We start from the raw sequence: 17367 nt of genomic DNA, 5'->3' as shown, positions 1-17367 counted from the left end.
GACCGCAGCTTCTCCTCCGTATTTCCCCAAGCCGCCCCCCCTCTGCCGCCCCCGCCCAATCCCTAAGATGCTGCAAGCTGCAACCCGCAAGCAACGGCGCTGGAGCCGGCACTGCAGCTCTGCCCGCTGCCGCCTCGCCCCCCGCGGTGCCAGCGCGGGGAAGTCTAACACAAAGCTTTGACGTTAAACCGGCGGTTGGCTGGGGCGGAGGTGCGTGTGAAATGCCACTGCGATGACGTCACCCTGCTGCCGTCCCCGCGCAGGACGGGCGCCAGGAGCCGCCGCCGCTGTCGGTGCCCGCCCGGAGCCGCCTCCGGTGGGGCGGGTCGCGCAGCGCGGCGCAGCGCAGGGCGGGTCCCGGCGCAGAGCTGCTGCCGGGTGCGCTGGGCCCGGGGCAGCTGCCGTGCCAGCAGCTTTTGGCGGTGCGATGCGGATGGCGGTCGGTGCAGCAGCGGGCGAGGGGGCAGCGCAGAGCCCCGGCCCCGCCGCCGTGTCGCTGGGCTTGAGCGTGGCCGTGGTCTCCAGCTTGGTGAACGGCTCCACCTTCGTCCTGCAGAAGAAGGGAATCGTGCGGGCCCGCGGGCGAGGTAGGGGCCCGGTTCTGCGGTGGCAGCGGGCGCGAGGGGCGCACACATCCTGGCACTTACCAGCTTCTTCCCCAACTCGTCTCCACCTACCCCAGCACCACCGCCTTCCCCCAGTAACCTCTTAGGTCTCCAGAGCATCGTCCCCGGCACCATGCGGGACCAGTCCCCCGGCCCCCGGAGCAGCCTGGCCTCTCCCGCGACCGCTCCCTCTTGTTTGCCTCCTGCGGTTGCCCCGCGCTGCTGCGGCGGCGGCTGGCCCGGACGGGGAATACTGGGGAGGGGGAAACTGCCATGGGGTCCAGCCCTGGCGCCGCGGAGGACAGGGGGATGGTGGCAGACCCTTGGCCTGGGGAGGAACTCACAGTATCCCCTAGAGCGGGGAGTACCGTCTAAATAGGTAGGCTGGGAGAGCCGGCCTCAGTTTGTCACCGTGTGTTTGACATCAGAGGTCGATGGCTGGAGCGCGGCGTGAGGGATGCGATAAATTACGAGGAGACGACAAGTGGAGAGCAATGAGCGCTATTAACGTAGCCACCAGCAACAGCTTCCCCATGTATGGCCAACTCACTGGTCTTCTGTCACGCTGTAACACAGCACTGGGAACTCATCGGTGTGCATGCATAGGTTTCTCTTGCTGCAATTTAAGGTATTTATGGGACTCTTCTACCCATTTCTTTGAGTTGAATAGTTTCTCGCCACGAGCAGCACCAGTACGTATTGTCACTTGCTTATTCTATCTCTTCGTGGACACACGGAACAAGTTACATGAGTCATATGATGGTTTCCATTTGTAGAGAAGAAAGGCACACCAGTAACCTGAAATAATTTATTTTTCCCATTGAAATCCCATACCTTACTGTTTCCTAAAGTGAACTCGTTCAGGAACTGACTATCTGTTCTATCTAAACAATTTAGCCAAAACAAAGCTGTGAAGTCAGAGGATATGAAGATTTGTATTTTATTCTGAAACCGGAGCTCCCCAAAGCATGCAATCTCTGAATAGCATTTGGTAGTTGCAGCTTGATGCTGTGAATGTAGGAAAATGCAATCTGTTTATTCTCAATATCACACTTTTATGTAAGGAGAAAGTTGTAGATAGAGGTTACATGACATTTTTTTATTGTGTTTCTGTGGTCCATGGTGATTTGTTTTGTGGATGACGGTGCCCGTGTGTATATGAGCATGTTTTCATAGGTTCTGGGAACTCTTTATTATGAAAAAATCCTTTTCAGTGAGAGGTATTTTCTCTGTATGCATGTGTGTATAGTATGCATGTGTGTATACATGTGCATATATGAGTAGGCACATATATGTGTTTGAAATGGTTAGTGTTAGAGCAGCTGTGCTTATTTCCAGTGCCTGCTGCATGCAGGAGTTCAGAATGGATGCAGTGGAACAGAGCAAGCTTGTAAGTATGTTCCTATCAACTGGCCACTTGATCTAGCAAGTTTTTGCCTTTTCTGCAGTGACCTTAAAATTAAGGGCCTCAGAAAAAGTAATGCCTTGCAAGACTTCTTTTCCCTCCAAGATGGCTGTAATCCACTTTTATTGTCCACTGGGAGATTGGATTGGCATCACAAATACAAATTTTTTTTTGGGAGGCAGGGGGGATATGGGAGACAACGAGAAAACTGAAGAAAAAGGAATGGCTTTTGAAGAAAGTTCCATTTTGCTGCATCGTTTGATCAGTTTCCTTCTGAGGTGCTTTCAGTGGAGCACTGGGTTAGTTGGTGTCTTGGGTTGAGTCACCATTACAAGTGGGTGATGTGTGTGTGCCTGCCTTCTCAGCGCTGGCAGCTGTAAAACGTCCTGTTTGAAGTTATTACCAATGTTTATTTGTGTATCTTGCTGAGCAATTAATAACATTTCCTATTGCTGTGCTCAGTGTGAGGGCATTCAGTCAAATACTCTAAGTTGCTCTCTTATTTAATGTTTGAAGTTGTGCAGTTCTGCCTTGAACCTAGCAGTTGGAGCTATGAGCCTGAGATTGACAGGGTCAGATGATGTCTTTTTTCCATTGTCTTCAGTAGGTATTGTATTATTAACAAGGAGGCACTTCGAGTCTTTTCTGTCTCCTCTGATGAATCAATAATAGAGTATCAATGCAATTAGTAATCCTTACTTAGCTAGAAACAGCAGTGGGTGACAAATATTTTGCAAAGTTATCTTACTTGGATCAATATTTTGTATCATTTGTACCTCAACAATGTTTTTGTTTTTATATGCAATAATAAAACTCTAAAAAATCATTACACCCACTCTAAAGCTGGCCATTTTAATTAGTCATATTTAATTTCAATTATATAGTGTGATTTCCAAGCACTTAATATTTCATACTTCTCCAGAGTTACAGATTGCTGTGGTTTTGATCCACTCGGGATTTCAGGGTAGGTGCTGCAGCAATAGGCAGTGCAGCTTTTGAAAGGGCACCTTTCCCAAATAAGTGAATAAATGCTGAATTTCTAGAAAGAGGAACACAACATAAGAGCATAGCGTGATGCTAGGGTTATGCTCAGTGGAGGCTGGGCTTCAGTTTAGTAATTAGTAGTCATTAGCCTTGTTCTGCAGAAGCAGAACTTAGAAAGTTTGGTGCACAGGTTGCCTTGCCACATCACAAGGCAACAGCCTCTAAGTTGACAATGAAAATATTTGTCTTTGTGCTCAGGAGACTAAGAGGACAATCCAGAGCTTTTACTCCTCTTTGAAATGGGGCAGTATGTCAGGAATTCAGAGGCTTCAGTCATAGCATTTTCCAATACTCAAATGCAGGATTGGTTCATGCCGCCAAAACTGCATACCAAAATTATTTCTCTGCTACAGTTTATTCCATACAATTACACTGAGGCTATATAACCAAACTAACTGATCCAAATAATGTTTTGGGTTTTGTTTTTTTTTCATAGGTTTCGTATTCTCCTAGTAGTGATTCTAATGCATGTGTTTAAATGGCACCCTAAGAGGCAATTGGAGACAATTTGGATGCTCTTCTAAGTACTACTGCATGATTATCAGGTGCTTCACTGGAACCCAAAATTTCTAACTAATATGTTGTCTTAAGAAGGTACAACTGGGACACTTAGGCTGAATCTGAGAACCTTCTCTCTTGTTTTCCTTCTACTCAGTTGCCTTGAAGAAAAGGATTGAGGTGAAGGTCCCTTAATAGTTGAGACTGTAGAAATTAGGCTGTTTTGTATTTCAGTTTCATATTTTTCTAATATGTCTTCCTATATTTCCTCTTCCAGGTACTTCATACTTAACAGATATAGTATGGTGGTCTGGCACTATTGCAAGTAAGTATTTTAAAAGGCTTGATTTGAAGGGAGAAGTTGTGGTTAGATGATGAGATGAGGCATCTTAAGACTCATGCTCGCTTGTTATGAAATCGGTCTCCCTCAGAAATATCCCACCTTCAGTAAACTCTCACTCTGCTTACTGAATCTGACGGTGTTTGAGAAGGCAGAACTGGGACAATCTCAAGTCAGACATCTGTCCAGATTTCTAAACCATTTGGTACTTGCAGCCCTTGGCAGCCACATACTGCTCTGAGTTACTGCACGGTTTGTGTCTCTGGTCCACTCAGTTTTTAATAATAGTCAAAAGCTGAATGAGAAATTGTTGCTGTGCACAAAAGGGCTCATTGAACACATGTTAATTTTTGAGATCAGAAAGCACTTAGCCAGCCTTAACTGAAAAAGAAAAATCCTGTTTGATTTCTAGTTTGACAGATACAATTTCAGTTTTCCTTTTAATCTACAAGATTAATGTGAGGCCTTGTGTGGTGGGTGCTGATAGGACATCAGTGTAATTTCACTCTTGGTATCTTTGTAAACTCTGCTCAGGCTAAGTTCACTCTCTCATGTGAATCCAGGGCATAGGGAGCAGCTAGTTTTCTCCTTTTGCAGTTCAGCCCTAATTCTACCCACAAGCTTAAAATCTTGCCCCACTTTTAGACCTTAACCCTTTGCAACCCTTAACGTTTTGCAAATTAGTTGGAATTATTCTGATGCTGTTTCTGAGAAGTAGGTGCATCTATTTGTGCCTTTTGTTTCATGGCAGCAAGGTAAGTCTCTGCTGTCTTCAAGCTGTGCAAAAGGAGTGGAAATTTATAGAGCTCCTGAAGACCAAAGTTCACAGCAAGTGTAGAAGCCAGCAGAGGTTCAGAGGAAAGTCCTCAGCTAATTTAACCAGAGTTTAATATTTTGTCACCTTCCTCCTCTACCAGGTCCAGTGCTGTGTAACTATCAATAAATCTGTGCATTAATTACTGCTGTTTGTCACTCATGAGGTTCCCGTCTTGATCTCTGAGGAGAAAGAGTTAAAATAAGAGAGGTTTTATTACAGGAGTTTATTTTGGTAAACTAGTGAAAATGTATTTCACACTTAAAAGAGCTGACAGAATTGACTGAAGGCAAATGGTATCTGTTGGCTTGTGTCCAGTAGCTAGGCGCAGGTATTTCAAAACAAAGCCTCAGTAAATTTCCAAAGGAACCCAGGGAAGAACTGCAGCTAGGCACCCTATGGGATACAGAGAAAGAAAGTCTCTGGGGAATTAGCAGTTACCAGGACAAATCTGTAACAGCTGACATCATTTTCTCAATCAGGGAATTTGGAGTTTGGATGACTAATAAAACCCACATAAACTCTATCAACTTCTTTTCACAATATTTGTTCAGATGGTGAACAAGCATTTCTGTGTTGGAATGCTGACTCAGCATAACACTGCCTAACCATTTTGTGGCCTTGGGATCCAGTGGATTACTGAAGACTGCAAAGGAAGGGCCACAGATTCTACTAAGGGACATTTTCTTACACTGTAGTCAAAAGAATGATTTCAGCATGTGTACAGGTATTTCAATTAGCATTAAACTAATTAATTGACTAATTAATTAGTTTCAGTGCAGGTTTTGATAGCTGTATGGATTCTTATATGTTAGTGTTTTATTGCTGATGTGGAATGCATATCTCCACCGATGGGGCCTTATTTCATGTTATGGAGCAGTGCTGGAGTTCCTGAACTGAACTTTAAGATGAAGCTAGGCTGGAAGATGTATTTTGGAATATGCCTAATGCATGCTACCTGCAAATGCACTTTCAGCCCATGGTAGCAGGCTGAATGTAGATGGAAATAAAGCCCCTGACATGCACAGAGGAGACATCTTTTTGCTATATGAAGCTACTCCTGGTCTCCTTGCAAATGTAGACATGTCAGTGTGCATCAAGTTTTGTACTGCAGTAACTGTGGGGATATTGTACTCCTTGAACAAGTTTAAAGTTTACTTCACAAACTGAAGCCATAATTTGACTTAGAGCACTGATCTATCTGGAGACAACTTATTCTCTAGAGAGGAATCACAGGTTTGGGTTGGAAGTGACCTTGAAGATCATCTAGTTCAATCCCCTCCACCATGGGCAGGAGCACCTTTTAGACAGCTAGATCAGGTTGCTTAAGGCCTTGTCCAACCTGGTCTTGAACACCTTCAGTGAAGGGGGCATCCACAGCCTCCCCAGGCAACCTGTTCCAGTGTCTTATCACCCTTACTGTAAAGAACTTCATTCTAATATCCAGTCTAAGTCTACCTTCCACAAGCTTCAATCCATTCCCTCTTGTCCTGTCACAACAAGGCCTTTTAAAAAGTTCCTCCCTAGCTTTCTTGTAGGCACCCTTCAGGTACTAGAAGGCTACTGTAAGATCTTCCCAGAGACTTCACCTCTCCAGGCTGAGCAGCCCCTACTCTCAGCTTGTCTCTCTAAGGGAGGTGCTCCAGCCTTCTGATTGTTTTCACAGCACCCCTCTGGACTGACTCCAGTCATTTGATGTCCATCTTAAGCTGAGAGCACCAGAACTGGATGCAGTACTCCAGATGGTGTCTCAGGAAAGCAGAGTAGAGGGGGAGAATCACTTCCCTCCACCTGCTTCATTTGATGCAGCCCAGGATACTGTTAGGCACAAAGGTCCTCAACGTTAGGTAAATGGTGTTACTGAGCTCCCTTTTTCGGTTTGCCTCAGTTAATCCTGGCCCATTGTTTGTGGTGGTAAGACACTGTTACTATTGCTCCCTGCTAATACTGAAAACCTTTGGTAATTTCAGTTGCCTTACAATATGTGCAGTTTGAAGCTCCAGAGACCTAGTTTATGGATCAGCGTTGGTGCCATCTGTTAGGGTTCTTCCAAGAGAAAGTTAAGGCATCTGACCTCAAAAAAAAGCAACCTTTTGGCAGAGTCACTTTAAAAGTTATGTAATTTGCAGAAACACAGTGTGCCAGCTATATTCCGTCCTCCATGTAAGATAAGCCCCAGTGCCTTCAAGTGCCCTCAAGATAGTACCAAAATTGCCACCTACATCTGCTGAAAACCAAGGCTGAGTCTGATAGCTGAGTTCCTTTGTTCCCAGGGGCAGGGAGACCATCACTGACTCTCTGCTTTAGAAATGCTGCTCGTTAACTCCTCTGCCTCACCCCTGCACATAAAGAAAGCCTCAGTGAATTAAATTAGTATAATTTTACCACACTCTGCAGTTTTGCAAGCTTGTTTTTTGTCTCCATGTTTCCTGTACACAGGTCTTCAGCTCTACTGATAATATGAGCTAATTTGGTAAATTAATTAATGTTTGCACAGTGCTTTGCAGGTGTAAAGAACAGGATGATGGTAACGATATCTGATAGGTGAGGGCAATGGCCACCTGAGCATAAAGACAGCTTGAATTCTTTAAATGTTTTTAAATGTTGATAATGCCTCTTAACATGAACTGGAAACTTGAGCTGTGTGTAATTTGTGTTCAATCTCAAGGTTCTTGCCAGTTACCACGGACCTTGTAACTATGCAAGCATCATGTTGCCTATTATAAACTAGCCAGCACTTGCAAAACCATCCAGCTTTTCTTTTTTAACTGAAAACTTTGACATATGAACTGTTTGTTACAGCTGTGATGTGCAATAGTGTGGCACATCTTAGTATTTGCTTTTATTGAGGGAAAGAAAACCAAAAAATCATGAGGCTATTGTAACTTGTTAGGAATCTGCTCTTTTTACAGCGGCCAGGAATTACTTTTGACCTTAAATATTGTGCTGTGGAAATTTGATGTGGTTTGCCGTATACTGAAGAGCTTTATGCATGTGCTTAATATTTCATCATTAGATTTCTTTCCTCTGTACTGTCTTTGCTTTCTCAGAAAAAAAAGTAACAGTGCTGTTAGGAACTATAACCAAGTGCATTCATGTTACATGTACACATGTTCTAAAGCTAAAAGCAGGAGTTATATATAACTCAAATAAATGTTTGAGTGCAACACTGAGATATTTGAGAGTAATCCATAAGTGTTTCATATACTTATGTGCAACTACTCTTAGTTCATGTAAATGAGATTATTTACTGTGCCCTCTTGGATCTTTTGGTGTGGCAAATATAAATCCTGTGTTAAAAAATAATTTTAAAATATGAAAAAAAATCCAGCCATTTTTTTTTAAAGTGCAAAATTAACAGAGCTAAGCAAATCTGTAACATCTGTTTTCCAGTTAGGTCAATCTTTCCCAAACAGTATTGGGTAAGTTGTCATTGCTTCTTTTTACAAAGGGATTTAGAGGCTTATTTCTGGTTCTCTTGACAGTGGCTTTGGGTCAAATAGGGAATTTCTTGGCCTACACTGCAGTTCCAACTGTGCTAGTGACACCCTTGGGAGCTCTTGGCGTTCCATTTGGGTAAGAGTTTGCTTTTCTTGTTCTTATCTGAATGTTGTCACTACTTAATAAAATGTCAGATAGACTCAGTAATCACTGGAATTCCACTGAGAAGATGTCAGACGTACATTGTTAATGTATTACAATGTCACCTATTCTAATTTCTCCCCTAGTGAAGGGGCAGGAGCAGGGGTAGGGAGAAGGTAATGGTAAATAAAGGGTTGCTGAGTATCTTGTCCTTTTGACTGCCATTATGATCTGAACAGGTAAATTTGTTTTGGTTTAGTTTTTTTTGCTCTTCCCTCTGGTTAGTTTAGACTCTTCTGCATATTCTTTTATTCACAATTTCTTTCCTTTTGTCTCACATTCTTTTTCTCCTCTGCTATCCACAGCCCATGTGTTTATTGATGCTGATTTTCATTTAGTTGGATTTGACCCCTTTCCTGTAGCAAAGGTGTCCCTTGCATATGAATACCCTCTGCTTCTGGAGTGTTATGTTTTGGGGCAAGGAAGGGGGGGCAACAGACCAAAAAAGCAGTGCATGTTCCTAAAAGCAGTTTAATGTGCAACTATGTGTTTTGTGAATAGCTATGCTACAGTTGTGAAAGTAAGAAAGTGCATTGCTTTAAAGCAAAGCTGTTCATTGCCTCAAGATTTTTCTATTGCCTACTGTTACCTACTGAGCTGTATCTGACTGCGCTGGTCATCTGCGTCAGAGTGCAGATCACTTTGCTGGGCCTCATGGCTGTCCTTAGAGCTCTGACACACACTGATGATGTTCCACTTGCCACCTGTTATTTATCCCTAGCTAAATAATTGTGTGTGTTTGATCAGCTGTGTGTCTGAGCTGAGCCTTGTGATCTTTGTAACCAAAGGTCACTTCAATCACTTGACTGTGTAACACCTACAAAATGCAGCTTCATGACAGCTCACCAAACTGTTAATGGGTAGGTATTTGCTTCAGATGCCTGGCTTGAACATTGGTATTTTTGGAGGGGGTGATGTGGTGTTGTTTGGCGAGGGCTCGTGATTGGGTTGTTGGGGTTTTGTGTTGGTTGGTTGGGTTTTTTTTTTGTTTGGTTTGAGATGAGACATCAAGGATTTATTAAGTCTGAGACTGGATGGGTTTTTCCTAAGTCAGAAATACATTTGAGGATCCCCCAACATTTGATACTGTTCCCTTAAGAGGGAAACTTATGTGTCACACTGCCGTTAAAGCATTATTAACAGGATGTATTCAGACTCTTAATTCTCTTCCTTTTTGTGAAAGGTCCATTTTAGCTTCTTACTTACTGAAAGAAAAACTGAACATTCTTGGCAAGCTGGGATGTTTGCTGAGCTGCGCTGGGTCTGTTGTTCTCATCATCCATTCCCCAAAGTCCGAGAGCGTAACAACTCAGGCTGAGCTTGAAGAGAAGCTTACAAATCCAGGTACTCTGTTTTTTTCTTAACTCTCAATGATTTAGTGAGATTGCCCAAGAGCGTGCAGGAGGAAGAGGCTTACCACTTTCACCAGGTAGAAAAATTTACTTCTGAAGAAGCCATGGTGTGACAGAGACAGGTCAAAAAAGTACATGGGACATACAAAAAATTACAGCTTTTTTGTGGGGAAACCATGCCTTGCTGCACTTGGAGTTTGTCAAGTTTATTGACTGAGATATATATATAAATATATATATATACACACACACATATATATATATATATGCAGAAAGAAAAATGTGGATACTTTTGAAAACATTATCCTGCTGGCTATTTGATTTTGTCATTTTCTAAAATTGTGGATTTTGTCATTTTCTAAAATGATGGATTTTGTCATTTTCTAAAATGATGGATTTTGCTACCTAAGACATGAATGGTGTAATTCTAGGATCTCAATTTAAGTTGTTTTGTGCTGCGGTGGGTTGGCATGGCTGTATGCCAGGTGTCCACCAAAGCCACTCTATCACTCCTCCTCCCCAACTGGAGAGGGGAGGAAATAGAACAAAAAGTGTATTGATCAAGATAAGGAGAGAGAGAGACCAGTCAGCAATTGCTGTCATGGACGAAGCAGATTTGACATGGGAAAATTAATTTATTACCAATTAAATCAGAGCAGGATGATGAGAAATAAAGCACCTTCTACCAACCCCTCCCTTCTTCCTGGCTTTAACATTGCTCCCAAATTCTCTGCCTCCTACCTCACAGCAGTACAGGGTGATGGAAAATGGAGGTTATGCTCAGTTCATCACACACTGTCTCTGCCTTTCTTTTTCTCTTGAGGAGAGGACTCCTCACACTCTTCCCCTGCTCCAGTGTGAGGTCTCTCCTGTGAGAGACAGTTCTCCACAAACTTCTTCAATGTGAGTCCTTCCTAGTGACTGCTGTTCCTCATGTACTGCTCCAGTGCTGGGCCATTCTACAGGGTGTAGTCCTTCAGGAACAGACTGCTCCAGCATGGGTTCTCTGTAGGGTCACCAATCCTGCCAGCAAACCTGCTCCAGCATGAGCTTCTCTCTCTCTGTGGGGCAACAGAGAGCCAGGAGCCTGCTCCAGCACAGGCTTTCCATGGGGTCCCAGTCCCCTTTGGATATCCACCTGCTCTGGCATAGGGTACTCCATGGGCTGCAGGTAAGTGTCTGCAGGATGACAACCTGCCTCAACATGGTTCTACCATGGGCCACAGGGGAATCTCTGCTCTGGTGGCTGCAGCACCTCCTCTCCCTCCTTTTTCATTACCTTTGGTGTCCTCAGAGTTGTTTCTCTCACATGTTGTCATTCCTTTCTCTGACTGAAGTTGCTGTTGTGCAGGGCTTTTTTTCCCCCTTTCTTAAATGTGTTATCACAGATGCAGACAGTTAACCACCATCTCTGACGGGCTTGGTACTGGCCAATTGTGGGTCTGGCTGACATTTGCTCTGTCTGACATAGCAGAAAGCTTCTAGCAGCTTCTCACAGAAGCCACCTCTGTAGTGCACCTCTGCTATCAAAACCTTGCCATACAAAACCCAACAGATACGTAAACAACAAAAACACTGATTGTCTTCTATTCTTCTGCTTTTTTTTTTATTCAACACCCAGTTATGTTCCAAGCAGATTGCTTTGCACAATAAAGATGTGTAGAAATACTCTTGAGACATATGATGAAATGCCTGTTCTTTCTTACAGAGAATGTGAAGCTGGATGTCCTGTTAAGTGCCAAACCCGCTTTTATTTTTCTTTCATAAGAGCAAAACTGCCAACTATTGTGATTTCCTTTGACTTCATTAGATGAGGGAAACTCAAACCAAATAACAACAGCTATCCAAAAGACCTGCAAAGAAAAGAAAACAAATACCCTGGTCTAAATTTACTATTTCAGTCTGACAAAAAAAATTTGTAAATATATGTCTTTAAAACTGTAAAGAAGCTCAACATGTTTTTCACCAGTCTAATCTGTGTACTGATGCTATTATCTAAATCATATGGCCTCCCAGTTATTCCAGCTCTCTCTACTCACCTTAACAGGAGCTAATTCTGTGTTTAAGCTATTTGCTTAGAACCACCCACTATGCTTTGTTGAACTGCTTATGAATGAGGTGGTATTGCTGCTGTCTGTCACAGAGGACTTAAAAGACTGTAATGCTGATGGAAGAAAGAATAAGAAAAAAAAACATTTTAAATCCAGTTCAAATGTGCAACAGTATGTATTTTACTACCTGATGACTTGTTTTACTCAAAGAATGTGACAGTATCATCAGTTGCAGATGCCCACAACATCTCTGCAAGCTCTGTGATTCAGATCCATATTCAATAGAAAACCTTAATCCTCATGTATACCAGGTATGACAAAGAATTCTCACCTTGCTTTTGTCTTGTTTCTTTTTGCTTTCCAGTTTTCGTGGGTTATCTCTGCATAGTGCTGCTAATGCTTCTCCTGCTTATCTTCTGGATAGCTCCAGCTCATGGACCTACAAATATCATGGTTTACATCAGTATTTGCTCTCTGTTGGGCAGCTTCACTGTTCCCAGCACAAAAGGCATTGGGTTGGCTGCTCAGGATATCTTTCACAATAACCCATCGAGTCAAAGGGCTCTGTACCTCTGTCTAGTACTTCTGGCAGTATTAGGATGTAGCATTATAATTCAGTTCAGATACATCAATAAGGCACTGGAATGTTTCGACTCCTCTGTGTTTGGTGCCATCTACTACGTTGTGTTTACCACTCTAGTCCTGCTGGCTTCAGCCATCCTTTTCAGGGAATGGAGTAATGTAGGAGTGGTAGATTTCTTAGGAATGGCTTGTGGTTTCACCACAGTATCTATTGGAATTGTTCTTATACAAGTCTTCAAGGAATTCAACTTCAATATTGGGGATTTAAATAAACCTAACATGAAGACAGATTAAAATATTTTTTTGAGGGGAAACTGGATGGCTCAGGGAAGGATGCAGAGCCTTTCATTTCTAGGTCACTGATTCAAATGTCATTCAGGTTGGTTGTTACTCTCTGACGATTTGGTGGCCTATGTGAAATGAATTGGAGGCCTCCATCCAGTTTCAAAGGAACAGTTGTCCGTGTACCCCAGTCAACACAATAATTGACCTTAATTAGAAACACTGATTGAGTTAGCATAGAGACTGATGTATTTCCTTACTTTAAAAGGTAATCTGTCAGAAAAGATCTGAGGATATTCTACTTTTTATTGAAAGCTTGTATTGTGGCTTCTGAGGCACTGTTTTTATTGGCAGAGAACATCAGTTTCTAATGCACTCAATGTGACACCTTCCATGAGTGATGTATACCTTAAAATGTAGGGGGGGGGGGGAGGAAGAAAAGTGAGTGAAGCAATACATTAATCTCAATATAACAATTTGTTCACTATCAAGGCTGTGAGTTCTGAGACAAACGTTAGTTGAACCAGGTTGGTCCTTTTAGTGACCATCTCAGCAACTTTGTCTGCCATGCAGTGAAGACACAGGAGAGTTTTAAATTGAATTCTTTATACAGAGTGGTGAGATCCCTAAAAATCTTTCACTAATTACTTATCAGCTGATGGTAGTATCCAGGTATGCGTTTTTCTTTGTAACTTATGTGCATTACTTCACTCATCTAAGAGGTTTTTAATTTGGAGCAGGCAGAAAGACTGAAGGATGTGGAAATGATGCACAGACTCATTGCCTATACGATGGCTTATTTGTAAGCAGCTCAGAATTATCTCAGTGCCTTTGTAATCCAAAAATACTGCATAAATGTGAATGTATTCATTTCAGATGGCCTGTACCTGTTTAGTAATTTAATTTCACTGTCTGTAATATTGGGACTGTATTCAAATTCTAAACATGTAAAGCATCCAGAGGGAGCCACACATTTTTGGCAGAATTTACAAACCCAAACTAAAACCCTTAGATGCCTTGACAGCTTCTGTAAAACCCATCGTCGTAATGGGAAGAGGTAATCTATGGGAGGACTGTTTAAAGCAGTGCAGCATACCTTTATTTCACTAAATACAGGAAAATACTCTGTGAAGTATCTAATAAGCAGGGACCACAGAAAATAAATTGAAGAGAAGAGCATGAGATTTCTCATTGCTCACAAAAAGGTGGTCTAATGCTCTTGTAACACGGGAAAAGGAGGTTAAGGACTGAAAGAGCATAGGCACTCAGAGATGAATTTCAGATGATCAAGAGGGATATGCATTCAGATCCAGCATTTACAGACTTCTCTGAGCAGTTCAGCTACAATATTTTGACAAGTAGTACAGATAGCTTAAGCTATGAGTGGAATGGTTCTGAACTGTTGGGCTTAAACCATTTACAGAATATTGATCTGTCAGAGAAAGAAACAGTTAAATATACCTAAAATGTGAAAATTAGTAGTTAAAAGATTACAAATCAAAAGCATCTAAGGAAAGCTTGAAAAGTAGTGAATGTTGGTTTCCATTTAAGTACAAAAATGGAAGGGTACAGTGGAACTCAACGTCTGTAGCTCCAAACATCTCTTTAAACAAACAGAGTGCGCTAACATGATTACGAAACAGTATTTGAAAAAATTCACACCACTTTATCAAGTAATCATGCATGTAGCTTTGTGGCTGACTGACAGGAATGTGGACATGGATTAATGGGGGAGTAATACATGCACATTCATGATGTTTTTTTTTGTTGATCAGAATTAATGTTACCTTAAAATTCAGCCTTCATTTTCATTTCAGAAGAATGGCAGCAATAATTGCAAACAGTGAATCCTAAGGATTTAGTATACTGAAGGGTCTGTCTTGAGGGAATATGAGCCCAAATATGTAACTTGGAAGCTTGTTTTATAATTCCAAGCAGGCAGGGGATGACTCTGAGTTGGCAGAAATGTGTGTTGTTATAGGCCAGCATGGAAACTGGGTGAAATACAATAGTACTGGAAGAGAAAAGGCTGTTTTCATGGTTTCCAGAATACTGTGCATGGTTTCTAGAAAGTTTGAGAATTGTAGGTGAGTGGAGTAGGACTATGAAAGTTGGTTAAAATTAGCCTCTGTCCATTCCTGATAGGAAACTAGTATCTTGTTTCTCATCAAACGTTTATGTTATATTAACTCCTTTTTTTTTTCCTGATTGAAATTGGAATCGCACATCGGTTATGAGACCTGTAGTGACCTGCTTTTGAGTATTTTCTGAAGCAGTGAAGCTGTCTTTTCAAAACTCAAGATTCAAAGTTGATGAATTGCATGTTAATTTCATACTAGCCTTTAATCTCTGAGGACTGAAGTGAAAATCTTTAGGTCGGAATGGAAATTATTGTAGTCTCATCTTAGTCCTCCTTTGGCAATATTTGTTTATTTCTTTTAAAAACTCATTCCCATTTATTTAGAAAGTGCCTATCCTTGTACATTAGGTGCATATGCAAATTATTAGTAAACGATAGAGCCAAAACTACTTGACTGCCCTGTTGAAACCTTGTCATTTTCTGCACCATACACGCAAGCTTACTTGATAAGCACTCACTATGCAGAGCAAAGTAGCAGCTGTATTCTCTGATCTACTGACCACTCTTACAGCTGATAATTGTCTGCATACATTTCTCCTTTTCTCCCCAGCTGCTCCTCATCTGTGATGAGCTTTCTAGAAATGTCTAGTTAACCTTATTTTTTTAAAAAAGAGATGTCAAAAGCCAGCACATAAGGTGAAAGTAATTCTTGTGGCCTTGCACTCATTTATATCTGCAGCCTTTTACATCATGAATGTTAAATAATGGAAACTGTTATTTTTGCTACTTTGTTCAGTATGTAGCAGTGTTCCTTTGAGTTCTGCTGTACCTCGATCTGGTTCATTTCTAACTTTAGAAATGTATTAGCATTTTCTGTTGTCACTGTTGGTGTGATTCTTCCCCCCTCCATCCCACACCCTCCTCGTTCTAGGTGTCCTACCTTTTTTAGTCCTGTTGCTTTTCTGATTTCAGAGGAGGCACTGTTGAATTTTAGCTGTTCCCTCATTGCTGTTTATTTTGTTCCACCCTTTTGACAAGTAAGCACTTTGAATAAAACAGATATCTGAGTTCCATCATCTCAGGGAGCAAATGTGCATAGTTGTCTCCTGAGCTTTGTGGTTCCTACCAGATCTGCTGTTTTCACGTTCTCTTTGCGTTATGTCTGTTGATAGCTATGAGACAGATGACTTCAGTTCTGACTTCTGAGTTGAAGTAGGAGAGGTTACACATACAAAAAGTGGACTTGTTACAGCAGTGAAATGCAGATGAATTAAATTTAAATCCATATGAAAGGCATTTCACTCTGCCTGGCGTCTGTTATACTTGTCAAACACATATACTTCGTACTCACTTGAAGGTAGCTCTTTGGTCATTATCCCTTCAGTGTATGGAGGATTTACATGTGTCAGTCATGGTCTTTATTAGGTGTCAAACACAAAAATCCCTCAAATGTTCAGTTGGAGAATAGAAACTTTTTTGATACGACCAAAAAAATCTTTGTTACACCTTAAATACTTAACGTAAAAATTAAGAATATCTAAACAAGTATCTGCTGTATTGACTTTCCAGGACTCTGTATGTGTAAATAGAACCTATTTATTAGTGAGCTGCAACTAACACTAATAGTCTGTCACATCACAGTTTGACAAGTGAAGCTTCCTATTAATAATCTTGGTTTATATTGAATATATGTATTTTTCTGAAGTAACTAGCACTGAAAAATGAAAACACTGAATTAATTTGTTGAAATAGTAGAAACTGAGGTTTAGCTTTTTAATTTAAAAATAGTGGGTTTGTATTTGAAGAAAGGCTTGGGGTTAGTAAATCTGAGGTGATTTAAGTGGGCATTTGTATGCATGTTGTACCCTTCTCACCTTGTTTCATAAAACATCAGGAGTTCTACAGATCTTCCTCGGTTGTCTTGAGATTGTGTAACTGCTGAACTTTTACTGTTCAATGTTATCAAATCTTTATCTCTTACCTGTTATCTTTGCAGAGGTTAGTCTTTGTAGTATCTCTTTGGTGCTACTGAATATGGGCTTAAGTGATGCACAGTTTAAGTGTGTACTGTGTTAGGCACCAATGATGTCAACAGTTATTATTCCTACTGCCCAAGTGTTTCAGACAGCAGTGTTGAAATGTTATGGATTAAGAAATCTCTCAAAAGCTGCAATAAGTTTAGGGATTTTGTTGTTTTGGGTTTTTTTGTCAGATTGAGTTCCCCTTCCCCTGCAAGACAGTTGCTCTACAGAGTGGATAATGCTACAGAAGTGAAATCCTTCTTCAGCTGTGGAGCTTTCTCTTTTAAAAATTTAATTTAATTTTAACCTTATTCTTTCCCTGGAATGTAAAAAATGCTTCTAATGGGATATAGGGAAAAGGAGGATGGCAACAAACATACTGTGTCAGGTTTGGTTGCTTCAATGCTATTGCAATATAGTTACTACAGGTTACATAAAAATGGTTTATTTTATTAGCTTCCAAATAATGTATATATAGATTTGTTAATGGCTTACTAGTCAAGCTTACTCTTTTTGCTTTTTAAACAATAGTTATAGGCATGTTGTATTTGCCTTGTGTAAATTATAAAAGGCTATTTATTAAGTTTTCTGATAACTAATCTATTTATTAACCTGTATTGTTTTAAAATAAATGATTTATTTCTAGCTCAA

The 17367-nt window shown here is 41.2% G+C and overlaps 1 protein-coding gene across 1 annotated transcript; it reads left to right on the top strand.

The window, feature by feature from the left end:
• Nucleotides 1-232: 232 nt before the first annotated feature.
• NIPA1 (NIPA magnesium transporter 1) lies at nucleotides 233-17367 on the top strand. Its single transcript, XM_064143507.1, is given in 7 exon segments — nucleotides 233-331; nucleotides 334-393; nucleotides 395-587; nucleotides 3830-3877; nucleotides 8192-8282; nucleotides 9532-9692; nucleotides 12116-17367. Coding segments are annotated over 7 exon segments (1164 nt in total). The 3' UTR covers nucleotides 12628-17367.

The sequence above is a fragment of the Pogoniulus pusillus genome, chromosome 5, assembly GCF_015220805.1.
Source record: "Pogoniulus pusillus isolate bPogPus1 chromosome 5, bPogPus1.pri, whole genome shotgun sequence".
In the NCBI taxonomy this organism is placed as follows: Eukaryota; Metazoa; Chordata; class Aves; order Piciformes; family Lybiidae; genus Pogoniulus; species Pogoniulus pusillus.
Note: the sequence above shows the minus strand (reverse complement) of the source record. Positions and strands in the feature narration are given on the sequence as shown.